The 16,148-nt window shown below is 42.3% G+C and overlaps 1 protein-coding gene across 1 annotated transcript; it reads right to left on the bottom strand.

Annotated features, from left to right (window-relative positions):
• Positions 1-7,394: 7,394 nt before the first annotated feature.
• Positions 7,395-14,169, bottom strand: LOC146578208 (uncharacterized). Its single transcript, XM_085267774.1, has 10 exons — positions 14,097-14,169; positions 13,874-14,007; positions 11,429-11,533; positions 10,002-10,035; positions 9,329-9,370; positions 8,983-9,249; positions 8,663-8,902; positions 8,405-8,584; positions 8,157-8,279; positions 7,395-7,597 (listed from the first exon to the last, which is right to left on the bottom strand). Exons 1-10 carry the CDS (start codon positions 14,167-14,169, stop codon positions 7,395-7,397), a joined length of 1,401 nt encoding a protein of 466 aa, XP_085123900.1.
• Between the last annotated feature and the right edge of the window lie 1,979 nt (positions 14,170-16,148).

The following is a 16,148-nucleotide window of genomic DNA, read 5'->3' as shown; positions in this document are numbered from 1 at the left end:
TGTTTTCTTTTTTCTTTCTCAACAGGTGATCCAGGGAAAGGAAAAAGAGAAAAAAAAGGTGATGAAGCAGATTTTCATCGTCTTTTCTCTCTCTCTCTCTTTTCTCCTTTTTCTTTCTCTCTCCTTCTGTTAACTTTCTTCTGAACTTTTCTTCTTGTTTTTCTTTCCCGTCCCCGAGTCCAGTCTGGCCTGATTACAATAACTTATAAAAATAACTAATAAAGATCAAATAAACTATGACAATCAAGTGGACCAGTATTGCAAAAGGCCCACTTGGGAAAGTAAATCTGTTGGGCATTTGTCTTGGCCTTCAGACATAATTCTGATTGCTACAGTGCCAGACAGGACAATTGAAGGCCGGACAGCCCTGATGCCAAAGGATCCCAAGAAGAAAGTGGTCTCACCCGAATACCTCGGTACCTCATACTGAATCTTGTCCATGTCCGCTATGACTCCCCACACCCACTATCAGATCGTTACACGGAAAAACCTTTTGAATATAAGTGCACACAGGTGTGTGTCAAGATGAACCGAATCAACCTTTTGGGCCTGCAGGGAGGGCACTGGCTGCCTCGAGAGTGAAATGTCGTGACCTGTTATTGGAGATACAACATCAGGAAATCTTTATATGGTATTAACCTGCTGTGCCCAGAAAATGGCACAGCTCATGGTGTGTTTGAAAAGCTGGGAAATCTAATATTGGATGCACTTAAGCTGCAACTGGGAACCAGCAAAGTAACACATTCACATTTAATGAAGTTTGGTGTGAGTGAGCAAGTATTTCACTGAGGCAATTCAGTTCAGGGGGATGTGTAGGCTGGGATATCATCCACGTAGGCTTCTAGTTGAACAGCGTTGACCAGCCTCATCAGGAATGTTGCTCGTTCACGTCTGCTAAAATTTTAAATCCAAAACTTCAATTATATTGTACGAAATGGTCAGGTGTGACAAAAGCATGTATGCATGATTACAGTTTTTACTGCCACGAGGACTGGACCGGATTCTGGACCGGAGTTTTTCCCATTTTGTGGATAAGCTGTCGGTCCACCGTTTACCTCAGCTGTCAATGCTGGAGCTGAGAAATGTCCACTTTTATTTACTCTCAAACAGGGTGTAAAACTTTGTGCAAGTTTTTTTTTTTTTTTTTTTCTTTTTTTTTCTTCCTTTCTTCTTCTTTCTTTTTTTTCTAAAAAACAAAGCACCATCACAATAAACTAGCTAGCAATAGATATCAATAATTACTAAATAATAGACGATATTGTTCAGCACGCAAGATAGACAGCGCACAATGTGCTTTGAGGCAGCAGCCAAGAAAGCTGTAGTCCGCGTCTGTGAATACCCATGCGTACACCTGTGTGCATACCTGTGTGGATCAGCATGCTTGCATTCCAAAGGTTTCTCCATGTAATGATCTGCTAGGGAGTGTGGGGGGCCACAGCCCTGTCCTCTATGGTATGAAGCAGGTATGGAGGAGATCAAAACTCCAGACATCCAGAGGCCCCCAGAACACAAGAGACCATGGAAGACCAACAGAGGGGCAGCCGCGCCACTGTTCTAGTAAGAGCTGAGGAGAGTCCCAGATGAGGGCTCATTCAGCAGCCGCGGAGCAGAAGCCAGGGGGAGTTGCAGTGATGCGCCCGTGAGCTCCGCCGGCAGCCAGCTGTGCCTGAGTGACCGAGCCCCAGGCCGAGAGGCCGGGGGCACCCCACCTCCGAAATGGCCCGAGCGAGCCCCAATAAGCGGCCGCCAAGGAGTGAGCCGATGTGTACCCGGACGCCCACCCCCAGACACAAAGAACCACCAACGCACCGACACCTGAGGGAGTCCGCCACCGACAGGGGAAGTGGTGGTGGGTGGAGATAGGCCCTCCAAGGTTTGGAGGCCTGAAATGTCCCCAGAGAGGTGGCGTCTGACACCCAACCTGACATATAGACACAGACATACAGGCACACACAGACACAAACATCCATTCCCACCCTCATGCTCTCATATGCACTTACACCACACTCAACCAACGTGGAGACAGACATAAAGAGACGCTGTATACACGATCACACTCCCCAAGCGTACTCTACCAACCAGGTCTAGGTACCCTTGCCCCTGGAGGGGGGAACTGCACCCAGACCCAGGTGGTGTTACCCTTTTCCCTGCGGTGGGGAGAGGCAGACCGCCCCGACTCCGCAGCAGCAGGGAGGCCCCACACCCCAGACCGCAGTCTGGGGTGTGGGGCCCTTAACTCTTGTGCAAGTTAATAAAGCTCACTGCTGACCGAGGACAGCCATGCTGAGGTGAGCTGTCGACGATATGCTAAACTGTTGGTTAGCGTTGGTATTAGCCTCTGTTAGACTGTGCTAGCTGCAAACAGCAGCTAACAGAGGCTTTTCCACTTTCCTTGAAGTGGATCCTTCATCATTTCTTTGTATTCATGTTTTTTGGCAGTTCCAGTAAATTGTAAACTCAGTCAAGAAAATCTGGATAAATCACAGATATTTTTAAAGTACTTCATCTGCAAACAGACTGTTTTTCAATGAGGCCTAATACTTTTCTTATGTTGAAAGCTGATAGAGGACAGGGTTTGATGAATGTCTGTGAGAGATTAGAGATTCAGAACAGAAACGCTAAGGCTGCTAGTGTTTGTCTTTGGACCATTTTTCTTGTATCCACTGATATTAGCTAATAAATGTACGGTCTGTACATTTCTTCTGTGTGTGATGATGATTTATTTGTATAAAGAAAAAACTAGCTCTCACAACACAAATCAGTCAAATGTCTGATGTTTTACATATGTATATGTGTTACAGTGCTGCATTTCTGTCCTGACCTTTGACCCCATGCTCAGACTAAAGCTTCACACAGGCTGGTGTGTAAAAACAGCTAACAATGCATTTCTGTGTAAAGCATCATTTGTAGTAAACATTTAATGCCTGTTTCAGTTTTACACAACTACAGGCCGATCTCAAATCTCCCATTTTTAAGTAAGATCATTGAAAAAGCAGTTTCTCAACAGCTCAATTACTTCTTAAAACAGAATAACTGCTACGATGCCTTCCAGTCAGGTTTTAGACAGAACCACAGCACTGAAACCGCTTTGACCAAAGTGTTTAATGACATATGTCTGAATACAGACAGTGGAAAAATGTCAGTCTTAGTTTTACTGGATCTCAGTGCAGCATTTGACACAGCTGACCACAACATATTACTCAAACGACTGGAGAACTGGACAGGTCTTTCAGGAACTGTACTAAACTGGTTCAAAACATACTTAGAAAACAGGAAATACTTTGTATCAATAGGTAACTTCACATCCGAGCAGACAAGTATCACATGTGGAGTTCCCCAAGGTTCCATCTTGGGACCCCTTCTGTTTAACATCTACATGCTCCCACTGGCACAGATTATAAACAACAACAAAATAAACTATCATAGCTATGCAGATGACACACAAATATATATCACAATGTCACCAGGAGACCGAGGCCCTGTACAGGCTCTTGGTAAATGCATTGAGGAAATTAATGACTGGTTGTGCCACAATTTTCTCCAGCTAAACAAAAACAAAACTGAGGTAATAGTCTTTGGTGCCAAAGAAAAACGATTACAGGTCACCAGAGAACTTCAATCTATACATCTAAAAACCACAAACCAGGCGAGAAATTTGGGTGTAGTGATGGATGCAGACCTACACTTAGAAAAACACATTAAGACAATAACAAAGTCAGCTTACTATCACCTCAAGAATATTTCAAGGATAAAAGATCTGATGTCTCAACAGGACCTGGAAAAACTAGTCCATGCATTCATCTTTAGTAGGCTTGATTACTGTAACAGCATCTTTACAGGTCTACCTAAAAAATCAGTCAGACATCTACAGCTCATTCAGAACTCTGCTGCTCGAGTCCTCACTAAGACCAAAAAAGTGGACCACATCAGTCCAGCTCTGAGGTCTTTACACTGGCTGCCTGTCCGTCAGAGGATAGACTTTAAAGTCCTGATGCTGGCCTATAAAGCTCTGAATGGTTTAGGACCAAAATACATCAATGACCTCCTGACCCAGTATGAACCTTCCAGATCCCTCAGGTCATCTGGATCCGGTCTTTTATCAGTTCCTAGAATCAGAACCAGACACGGAGAAGCTGCATTCAGCTTTTATGCTCCTTATATCTGGAACAAACTCCCAGAAAGCCTGTGATATTATTCTGTTATCATATGTTACCTTATATATGTAATCAAAGTAGTTGAAGTATGATACTGTTGTAGATCATATTATACCCTTTAACATAGAGTGTGTGATCAGTATGTAGTTTTAGTTTGCATTATACTTCTGACTTAAAAGAGTGTGAAAATCATTAGATCTATTGGATTGACCTGTATTACTCAACACTGTTGAATGTGTTACACTGTTTCTTGACATGTTTTACTGCTGAATCATGAAGAGAATGTTGTGTGCAGAGGACCTTGTGCAGATAATAGAAGAAGCAGACCACATTCCTTTTCAGAAGAGCAGAAAGACAGGGAGCCGAGGTCATAACTTAGGCGCCGTAAGAGAGAAAGAATGTAATGTTTAGGCTTTTACGACTAGGTGGGGGCCACTAGAGAATATAAAAAGCTGAGTAACCCGTCACCATTTTGAGACTTGCTGTGACCCTCTGCAGGCAGGTCTCCCCATCATGATGGTTCTAGTGCTCATAAGTATTGAATTGTATGGAAATAAATGATTGTTGATTGAGCATTTATACACCGAGTACTGTCCTTCCTTCAGCCCAAAGATTAAAAGAATTGGGAGATTTCAACAAGCCTCAGATCAGCTGAAACACTCAGTTTATTTAAATCCAGGTTGAAGACTCACCTATTCTCAGCTGCATTTGAATAAAGCACCAACTCCACACTTTTAAGCTTAAATTTCAAAACTTACATTAATTACTGATTTTATCTACTGTTCTGATTTTATCTGTTTTGATTTTATATACTGTTTTGTTTGTTTGTTTGTTTGTTTGTTTGTTAAGTGGGTTTAGAGCTCTGGGTAGCTCCCCAGCTGGGTCTAGACTGGGTCTAGAGAGTATTTTAAATTCAGGGAATTTAAAATAGAAAGTAGCTCGTCCACAGAAGGACTGGTAGCTCCCCTTACGATAAGGGTTCAGATCGCGCGAACAGGTGTGAATGTGAATATGTGTGTTTAGTTAGTTTGTTTGCTTGTTTTAATCAATTTTAAATCATGCTTTTTATCTGTTTTTGTTTCTAATGTCTCTGTAAAGCACTTTGAATCACCTTGTTGTTGAATTGTGCTATACAAATAAATTTGCCTTGCCTTGCCTTGCCTTGATGGAAAAGAGAAGGAGAGCAAAGGTCAGTGAAGGGAACGACTGTAGTGCAAATACAGGTGATGTCAGTGAGGATGTGACCCTGCTGCCCTCCTAAACAGAGGAGACATTGTTACCCCAATACTGTCAGGCCAACATCAGCAATAAAACAGGGAAGATGTGGGGTTAATGCGCACTAATGTTAAAGAAGATTGTGTCACAGGGTTTTAGAGAAGCATTACATGTTAACTACAGTAGCTCCATAATGAATGAGTAACACGGGAAAAAGCTGTCCTGTAAAATTCAAACAAATCAAACAGTTGGAGCTGTTTAGTAAAGGAGCCGCCTACTAATATCATGTAAAATGTTTAAGAATTCAAGAAAATTACCGTATTTCCTGGACTACAAAGCGCACCTGAATATTAGCCGCACAAGCTAAAATCAGGGGAAAATCCTGTTTTGTACATACATTACCGCACGTGACTAAAAGCCGCAGGTGTTTCAATGTTGACTTATCATATGTAAGAGAATATGCACAAAGCGAATTGTCAGGAAAGAGATGGCTGTTTGGAGACACACCCCTTTTATTAATATTTTGAAAAACAAGTTATGGGTACATATTTGCATAACTTTTTAGGTATATGTACAAGTAGCGGTAATTACAAGTTTACAAGTACAAAACATGTACTGTGCTTCATAAATGGGTAACAAATGTAGTACATAACAATAACCTACAGCACACCAGAAAAATAGCTTCGGACTACTATTATGTATGAAGCAAGAATTATTGTGTGCTATGCAAGCCATCGCCAGTAGGGGGCACCACGCCCAGTTATGTGTGTGTGTTACTTCTGTGTTATCCCAATAAAGAAGAAGTCAACTTGTAAACAAACTATTGTGTGTGCAGTCTGACTCGGCATAAGCTCTAATAGTGTATTGACACTACAGTGGAAATATAACAACTACCTTTTAGGCTCAGGTGCAGTGACACGGCTTTAACAAGAAGAAAAGTCAGTCATTCACCTCCATCTTTCTCTTCTTCCTGCGCACTAAAACCACCAAAGTCCTCTTCTCCAGTGTCGGATACGAACACGCTCAGGATGGCTTCGTCATCCACTCTCCGCTTCTCTCCTTCGTTGTCACTTTCAAAACCAAAGAAATCCTCGTTGTCAGTGTCAGAGTCGAACACCCTCAGAAGGGCCGTGGCGGTGTCCTCCTCTCCATCATGCAGCAGTCCAGCCCTTCGAAATCCGTTGGTGATCGTGGATGTTTTCACACTTTTCCACGCTGTCAGATTCCACCGGTGGAGTTGAGCATAACTTGCTTCTCGCAAGTTTACTCAGGTGACTTCACCATGTACGTGCTTTTACATCTGACTGCTGCCCCAACACAGTGAACTGAAACATCCTCGTCAATCAAAGTGAGTCTTCCTCAGCTCCTTTCTACTATGAGGTGTAATTCTTGAACAAATTCTTCTCTCTCTTCATCGTCTCTTTCACAGAGTCTTTATTGCCTAACCCCTGTTTTTATGTGTATAACCCCAAACTTACATGCCAGTGAAACATCGGTGGCTTGTGCTGTCATGTTCCACGCTTATGTTATTGGGGCGATCGTGGCTCAAGAGTTGGGCGTTTGCCTTGTAATCGGAAGGTTGCTGGTTCGAGCCCCGGCTTGGACAGTCTCGATCGTTGTGTCCTTGGGCGAGACACTTCACCCGTTGCCTACTGGTGGTGGTCAGAGGGCCTGGTGGCGCCAGTGTCTGGCAGCCTCGCCTCTGTCAGTGCGCCCCAGAGTGGCTGTGGCTACAATGTAGCTTGCCATCACCAGTGTGTGAATGTGTGTGTGAATGGGTGGATGACTGGATGTGTAAAGCGCTTTGGGGTCCTTAGGGACTAGTAAAGCGCTATACAAATACAGGCCATTTAGCTTCACCTCTGCCTTTTATTTCCAGATGTTTTTATCAGCCTTGTTAGACGGCTCCCCTTTTGTTTATCTTCTATGTTCATTCGTGTCAGGATTTTGGGTCCACTCCTGAAATTCATAGTGTGCTGCTGCATGCTGTGACAAAATCTCCCCAAATCATTTTCACACTGGAGTTCAATCAGACAGTTCGTGCTGCATGGTGTCATACACACTAATCTTCCACATCATGCACCAATCACATCCTTCCATTTCAGCGTTCTGATTGAGCTGCAGGATTGGTGCCATGGTTTTCTCTGACACTGACCCATTTTTACAAACTGCGACTCGACCAGTGAGACCACAGTAAGGTTCAGATGTGAAACCAGTAACATGTTTTACTGTCAGACAGGAAACTAAAGAAAGTTTATGTTTCATAACGCTTGAAGCCGTTGAGTCACAGTTCCTCTTTGTTTTGATGCATTTGAGGAAAATATAAGTCAATGTTTCCACGACCACAGTTTACTCCAATTCTTAAAAACCACAGGGACACTGTGCAAACACAGACTGAATGATGTGCAAATCTCACAAACCCATATTTTATCATGAGATAAGAAATAAGCTGAGATAAGAAAACCACAAAGAAGAGGCTGATTCTGGAGCATGCTCACATGTGGTTCTTCTTTGCATTATAGAGCTTCAACCTGCATTTGTGGAAGGCAGGTGAACAATGCTCACAGAAACAGTTTCAGGAAGTGTTCCTCCACCTGTTTGTCTTTGGGACCACCTGCTTTTTATCCATTTGTGCATTCAATCCCTTTACTGTGTTCTATTTATTAAAATATGGTTTTATAAGATACACAAATCATTGCATTCTGGCTTTATTTATACAACATCACAAAAGATGTATTAACCTAAGTGTATCTCTAGTTTTCCTGCTTTTATCCCTCATTTCCGTACCTGTAGTGTTTGTCTTCAGGGTGGAGTAAACCATTTCTGGTTGGATGACTGGCATCTTATTGGATGACTCTCTACTGGTGACCTCAGAGTAGGTGACATCATTTGAAGGAGCCTCATTGTGGACTAGGCAGAGCCATGAAGGCAGCATGAGAGTGATAAGACCAAGAATCACTGATCCCATACAACACATACATACATGTATACTGCTTCACTTACAAGTGCTCAGTTGGGTCAGACAGACTCTATACCTGTGTGTTTCTTCCAAAGGAGCCGGACCAGAACCAGAACTAGAGACGCAAGAACCAGAGAAACCACAGCAGCTACGACTAGGATGATGAAGGGCTGGAGAGGAGGAGGAGGAAGAGAAGGAGAAGGTGGATGGGAGACATCAGTGTATGTTGTTGTTGTTGTTGTGGGAGGAAGAGGACCTGCAGGAGAGATAATGACGCTGATTCAGTAAATTTATCATCAGCTCAGCAAACAGGAAGTGATGTCAGTGTTCTGACCTCTGACCCTCAGAAAGCTCTGAGGAGATGATCCAAACTCATCAGTAGAACACCAGTAGAGACCTTCATCAGACTGCTGCACTTTAATGGTGATGAGTTTCTCTGATTTAGGTCCAACAGGACGTCCATTAAAGTAGAAATAAGCTGCGACTGTGCCACCAATTTTGTTTTTACAGCGTAGTGTGACATCACTTCCTGTCCTCACAGGAAGTGCAGGGATCTCCAGGATCACTTCTTTATCTGAAGAAAAGACCCACAGAGTGATGTAGAGGTGGTATAACAGTCTGCTGTTAGTCTGATGAAATGAATGACTTCATTACCTGATACAGTGATGTTGACTTCTTCACTCTTCTCTCCAGCTTCACCTTCACACCAGTAAACTCCACTGACTGGGCTGAACTCATCAAAAACACAGGATGGACCATTTATCTTCCCAAAGCCCCGCCCCCCTGCTCCACATGACTCAGTCCCACTTCCTGTGTCCCTCTTCACCGTCCATCCATCAGAGCCCAGCTGACCTTCACATGTCAGAGACACTGAGGCTGCTGTGAAGAACTGCTGAAGGTTTGGACTGACGCTCAGAGAGACTGGAGGACAGACGGACAGTTTCTATCAGTGTTTACACTCAGTGTTTGTCCTGGACCATGGAGCACTTCATCTACTCACCTGCACAAACAGTCAGTGCAGACAGCAGCAGCACACGCACACCTGCAACAGGAGGTCAGAGGTCACTGAAAGTCAGAGGGCAGGGAATTGTAATCTGTTCCAGTTAAAACTGGTGGGGTTGACCTGCTTGTTTAGATAAACAGATGAATACAGAGACATGGGACTAAATATAAATATACATATGAACGTGGAAAGACAAGCATACAGTCCTGAGTGGACATAAATTATATGTGCAGTTTGCTAATACTGCAGTTTATGCAGTCTATGAACAGCTCAATGCTCCTTCTGAGAACAGGAAATAACAAAGAGAATACAACTTTATTTATACAGCACATTTAAAACCAGCAGTACCCCAAAGTGTTTTACAGTAATACGATCATTTATAGGAGGGAAACATTAAAAGCCAATAAATACACCAACAGGTGGAGCGCACTAATTTGCTGCAGTGCAGTGAAAATATGTAAAAGAAAATACAAACACAACTCGACTAGGAGATTATTCAACAATAAAATAAAATAATTAAAACTACATAAAAGAACATTTACAGGATACAGACAATAACTAAGGAAGGCTAGATTGAGTAAATCTTTTTATTAAATTATGACCCCTGTGACTACCTGTAAGCTTCTCACTGGGAAGCTGCAGTTTCAGATCGCTATGAAAGTCCCGTGACCGACTGTCACTGCAAGGCTGCTGAGCTTGAACAACTGCCTTTACAAACCCAGTTACACAAGATCTGGGGGCCTTCGTGTAAATAACAACAGAAAGAACTGTTTCGCAAATCTCAGATTTCATTTTTTATTCACAATAGTATGCAGAAGTCATTTAGAAAAAGACTGAGGTTGTGATCAGGAAGATTTTTCATTTCATGAAGTTTCTGCATCTATAACCAGAAATGGTGGAATTATGTAAAAACATACAGAAAAATGTGTCAGTGCTTCTTTAATTACCTTATTAAGCAGAGAAGACATCAGATCATCTTTTTTTAATGGAGTGTTCGCCCAGGGTGCCAAACAGGCTAGCCTCTGCCTATTACTAAAAACATAAATAAAAACATTTAAGTTTGTGGTTTTAAGGTGAAAAAATGTGTAAATTTTCAAGGGGTATGAAGACTTTTTCAAGCCGTCCTTAATCCCACAGATGATCTTCTGTAAGGGAAGTGAGTCTGGAATCAATGAGGCAACTAGAAAAATTTGCATTTCCTGCGAAAATGCAGTGTGGATGCTTTAAAGCTGAAGCTGTCTGCTGAAAAAAGCTGAAAAAGTTGGAAAGAAAAAAAACAAAAGCTGCCCTGTGCAGGATTCAAACCTGGCCCTTCTAGTCTCAAGGAAGCTACTCATCTCACTGCGCCAAACTCTTTCTCACAAAGAAGAGGTGGAGAGACTGACAATTCTGCTGAAATGAGCAGAAGCTGCAGAGAATTGAGGTGAAAAGAGGTGAAAAGGCTAAAACTTTGCAGAAAACAGTTCAATCAGCAGAATTCTGCTGAAAAGAGGTTTTTGCTGAAAACAGCTGAAAAAGCTGGGATTTGTGCTGAAAAGTGGTGAAAAAACTGAAAATTCTGCTGAAAAGGGATGAAAAAGCTGAAATTTGTGTTGAAAAGAGTTAAAAAAGTTTAACTGTTAACTGAAAGAAATGTTGCCATAAGCGGGATTTGAACCCGGGCCTCCCAGTCTGAGAACGGATGCTCATCTCACTGAGCTAAAACACAGCTCAGCCCGGCGAGCAGAAATAAGTGACCACATTGATAATGTGTTCCATTCATTTCAATGGGCAAAAATATTGCAAAAAAAATTCAATATCTCAAAAAGTATAGAAGTTATGAGCACCAAAAGATCTAGCCGGCATTAGCAAAAAATATCAGCATAGTTTAAAATTTGAACGGTGAAAATCGGCTGAAAATTGTGGAAGTAGTTAAGTGCCAAAAAGTGTACAGAAGCAACTAGAATAATAAAGTATAAAGATTAAAGAGAAACAGGAACTCAATAGTGTGGATGCTTAAAGCATCCACACAATTAAACACCTGGTTGGTGGCAGAGCCTGTGGTGTGGATGGGATTCACTTTGAGTTCCTGAAGGCTCTCAATGTTGTAGGGCTCACTTGGTTGACAGGCCTTTGCAACGTTGCATATCTGGGGCCCTTGACTCTCAGACTCGGGTAGTGGTCCCCATATTTAAATATTGGGGAGTGAAGGGTGTGCTCAGACTGTAAGGGGATCACACAACCTCAAAGTACAAATTTTGACTGAATTTTTCTTCCTTTTAGCTGATTGGTTAACGTCATGTCAATCACAAATTTAACAATCCAATGAGAGAACAGATAGGTTTGGCTGTTGGAGGGGTGCTTTACTGAGCTTCAGGTCCTGGAGGTAGTTCATTCTTATGGTTCTTATGGGCTAAAATTGTTGGTTCTTCAGCCTAATTACTATTAGGCTGGTAACAATAATAATTATTGTTATTATTATTTTTCTTTTCTTTCTTTTAAAAAAACAAACAAAAAAACCCAAATCTTTTTTGCACATACACCAATTTGCATCTATAGATGCACAAACATAAATGTTTTAGATATTTTGGTTTACAAGGTTACAAAACTCAGTTCACAACTAGTCGGTCAGATTTACAAGTACAAAATATTTATGACCACAATTTGAGCCCATAGATGTGTGTGGAGAATCAGTTTGTGTTGAACATGTTTCACCTTCACGAATCCTCACAGTCAAGGGAGGAGGAGACAGGGAGGCAGGAACCAATGAGAGACAAGGAGGAAACTGAAAAGAAGAAAATAAAGAAGAGTGAAATAAATGAGACAAGGAGAGAGTAGGCAACGAAGGAGGAGTGAAGGATGAAGGAAACTTTGAGACAAGAAGATAGAGGCAACATAGGAGGAGGCAGGAGATAAAGTGAAAGAAGAGAAGGGTAAAAAGAGTAAAGAAGCGATGAAGGAGACATACATAGAGGAGGAAGGAACAATGAGACTGGAGAAGCAAGAATGTGAGAGTGGGGAAGACATGGTGGAAGGAGGGAGGAGACAAGTAGGCAAGATGAAAGGAGACACATAAAGGGAACAGAAATAAAGAAAGTTAATTTTGGACAATTTATGCCTTTATTTTCAATCATGTGACTCTGACGCCCTCTGCTGGTCAGTGCTAATGTCACACAGCTCACAGAAGAAACATTTCCCTTTGTTTGCACTCAGGTTTATTTCTGATGTCATCACTCATCTCTGTGTCTGATAGAAGAGACAGGTTACTGTTAATGTTTGTCTGACTGACACAATAAAGCCTAAACATTTATTCTTTACTGACTTTAGTCACTTTGAATCAATAACCAGGATCCATTTACCTGACTTTACCTGTTTAAACTCATTCGTGCCTTTAATGCTACATGGAATATACAAAGGAGCACGAGGAAGATGAGGAGAGGACTGAACAGCGCTTGCCTTGCCTGAAGATCATTACCTCTCCTCACCAGCAAGTCTGCAGCTCTGACCTCAGTTTCCATCATTCATTTTCCATTTGATCTTCTTCTTTTGTGGTGTCTGTAGGCCCCAAAGACCTGGGCCTTCGCATGATGTGCCCAGTCACGCCACCCAGGTCTCACTGTCATTGTCCACATGAGCTCTAAAGTCTCCAAAGATTCACTGGATGAAGAACCCTTGAGTACCCCACCCAGTGACCCCCAACAGACTGGCTGCTCTCAACTGTTGTTTGGTGCATAAATACAAACCACAGTCAGGATTTGTTCACTTTCTAAAGATGAATTCATTTGTTCATGATTCTCTGGACCTCTGTGGTTAGTCCACATACAGGTACGCCCAGCCTACCTTCGTTCTCACCTGTGTGGCGACGTCAGTGTTGTTGTGTATGAGTGAGTGAAGGACTGAGTTTGAGTTTCTGTCTGTTGAACTGAACTCAGATTATTTGTAATTTTTTTTACTGAGAATGTTTAGAGACAGTCTGAATGTCTGAGAACAAAATGCTTTTGTTCATTTGTCCATTTTTGAAATTGAGGTGCTGTGATAGTCCAAAGCCGAGACCCTAACATTGAATGAAATGTGTTGGTGGGATTTCAGAGAGCTGTGCATAACGTAGATAAACGTCAGTGAGCTGAAGCAGCACTGTGAAGAAGATCACGTTTTTCAGTAGTCTTGAGATCAATGTCTCATGGAGGCTTCACCTGTTCACCTGTAATGACCTACGCCTGTATTCACACCTCTGCTCGTGTGATGACTCACATGATCAATATTCAGTCAATGACCTTCAGGACAGAGGTTAGTGTCACAGTTTCAATGTAGAAACAGACACAGTTACTCTTAATGACCTCTTTGCAGATATAAATATTTAGTTCTCTTCCTCTGGTTCTGTTTTTATCTCACATTTACATCACCTGTCAGAAAACAGGTAAACGTGTACTTGTTAAACAGCTTCTAGTTGGCCGCCTTAGATTGTCTCAGGTGTAATCAGCTAAATCAGCTGCTTCACCCAGAAGAACTGATGTAGTGTCTGATAGACTTCATACTTCTGTGTTTCTTTCATAGAAGTTGAACCAAAACCAGAACGACCAGGAAATCCACAGCAGCCATGACTGTGATGATGAAGGAGGAGGAAGAAGAAAGAGCTGGAGGAGGAGAATAGGTGGTGTGAGTGTTTGTTGTTGTAACGGAGGCTGTGGTTGGAGGACCTGCAGGAGACATGATAAAGCTGGTTCAGTCAGTTTATGATCAGTTCAGCAGATTGTCTTTATACAGGAAGTGATGTCAGTGTTATGACCTTTGACCCTCAGAAAGCTCTGAGGAGATGATCCAAATTCATCTGTAGAGACCTTCATCAGACTGCTGCACATTAATCATGATGCTGTTTTGGTTAGTTGTCCATTAAAGTAGAAATAAGCAGTGACTATGCCACCAGTTTTGTCTTTGCAGCGTAGAGTGACATCACTTCCTGTCTTTTCAGGAAGTGTCAGGATGTCAGGATCCTTTCTTTATATAAAAATTAAAACAGCGTGCTGTTATTCTGATGATTAAATGAACGTGTCATGAGGGCCAGAACTGAGCAGAACCCTGGAGGAGAAGCAGGGTTTAACAACATTTATTGGTCTAGCACAGGTTAACACTTGGCAGTAGCAGAAAACAGCCACACAGAATGCAACAGTGACTTGGCGTGAGAAACCTGGTAACGTGGTTGTGGACCAAAAGCGGAAATTGGGCTGGAAGGGTAACTGGAGCGTGACAGCTTAGGTCTAGCTGTCAGGAGAACGGAGTTAGAAGAAGGGGAAACACTGGAGAGGGTAAGTTTAGCTGTATTTATAGCTCACTGGGAGTTGGAGTGAAAAACGCTTTGAGGGAGGGGCAGTGTGAGTCCAGGTGAGTTGGATGGTGTGAGCTGGCTGATCTACGTTCCACAGGTTTGGATGGAGCGGGATGGCAGGCCGGTGAGGCACGGAGAGATTTCCAGAGTGAAGGTAAGTTGTTCGAGGTCCAAGGGATGAGCTTAAGGTAGCGTAAGAGACGTGGAAAACTAAGGCACACGAGAACAAGGGACATAAAAGCCAGCTCCAACATGGAGTAGCTGACTAACTGGTGGAGAAGGAACGTCAGTGTGAGGCTTAAATATCTCCAGCCTGATTGCCAAAAATCAGCTCCAGGTGAGTGGAGCAGATGAAGAGATTATGGGCCTGCTTGGGGCGGATATGAAAGAGGTTCAAGAACCTGGTGGAAATTTGCAGCCACTCACCTCGATTGTAACGGAATGACACACCAGTAAACTCCACTGATTTGTTGTTTGTTTGAGTTGATGCTCCCCACTCAGGCTCTCAGCAGCTTTGGGTAAGTGGACAGTAAAGGTACTGCAGGCAGGTCTTGCAAAATAAAAAAGCACATTCTTGAAGGTTAGATGTTTATTCCACCTCAGCTGTGGGATGAACAGTGTGAAAAAGCTGTTTCATGGATTCTATTTGCAGGTTTACGTCCTGTTTGAGTCTCACTTTGCTCATATTTGAAGCTCATCATCAGAAAGTAACAAAGCATACAAACTCTGAGAGAAATTAAATTTGACTCAGTTGACATGATGGAAAATTTGTAAACAGAAGAGGAAGTGAAGACTATACAACAAAGGCCGGTCAGACAAACATTTAGTACATGCAGCTAGCAGCTGTGGTTTCCTGAGTGAAAGCTGATATCTGATGATTGTTGGCTGATATCTATACAAACCATCATGTTACAGAAACTGAAAACATCTCTACTTGATTTCCTCTTCACAACATGACAAACAAATATCAAATAAAACCAAAACACAAAAGAAGATGAGTGAACTCTTCCTGTCGCCTAAACAACACATGAAACTGTGGACAGACCTGAACAGATTTGATTTTAGAGTCAGTCAGTGAGAGCTCACACTCTGTTAGTGTGTCTATCTGTGACAGATGAGTGAAGCACTTCAGTGTTTACACTCAGTGTTTGTCCTTCATGGACAGCCATAAATGTAGCAGCAAGGCGCATTAAGATCAAATGAATATCGTGGAGGGGAAATCAACAGAGGACAGGAAATCTCTACCTTATCCCACTGGGATTCAGCATTCTGAACAAGCTGAAGATGAGAGAGCAGAGCCTGGCTGATACCAAAATAAAGACTATCACAGTAATCAAGCCTGGATTAAATAAATGCATGAATAACTTTCTCAAAGTCAGCCGATTACAAAATGTTCTTATTTTTTGCCCTGAGCTGGAAGAAGTTGGCTTTTACAATGGAATTGATTTGTTTCACAAATGAAAAACTGCCATGAAAGAAATCACTTGCAAATTTTTTAATCAGGAAGTTCTGGAG

The sequence above is a fragment of the Mchenga conophoros genome, linkage group LG3 (genome assembly GCF_057382185.1).
Source record: "Mchenga conophoros isolate Kocher_MC1m ecotype Shallow Benthic linkage group LG3, M_conophoros_male_GT1.1, whole genome shotgun sequence".
NCBI lineage: Eukaryota > Metazoa > Chordata > Actinopteri > Cichliformes > Cichlidae > Mchenga > Mchenga conophoros.
This window is presented reverse-complemented; position numbering and strand designations above follow the sequence as displayed.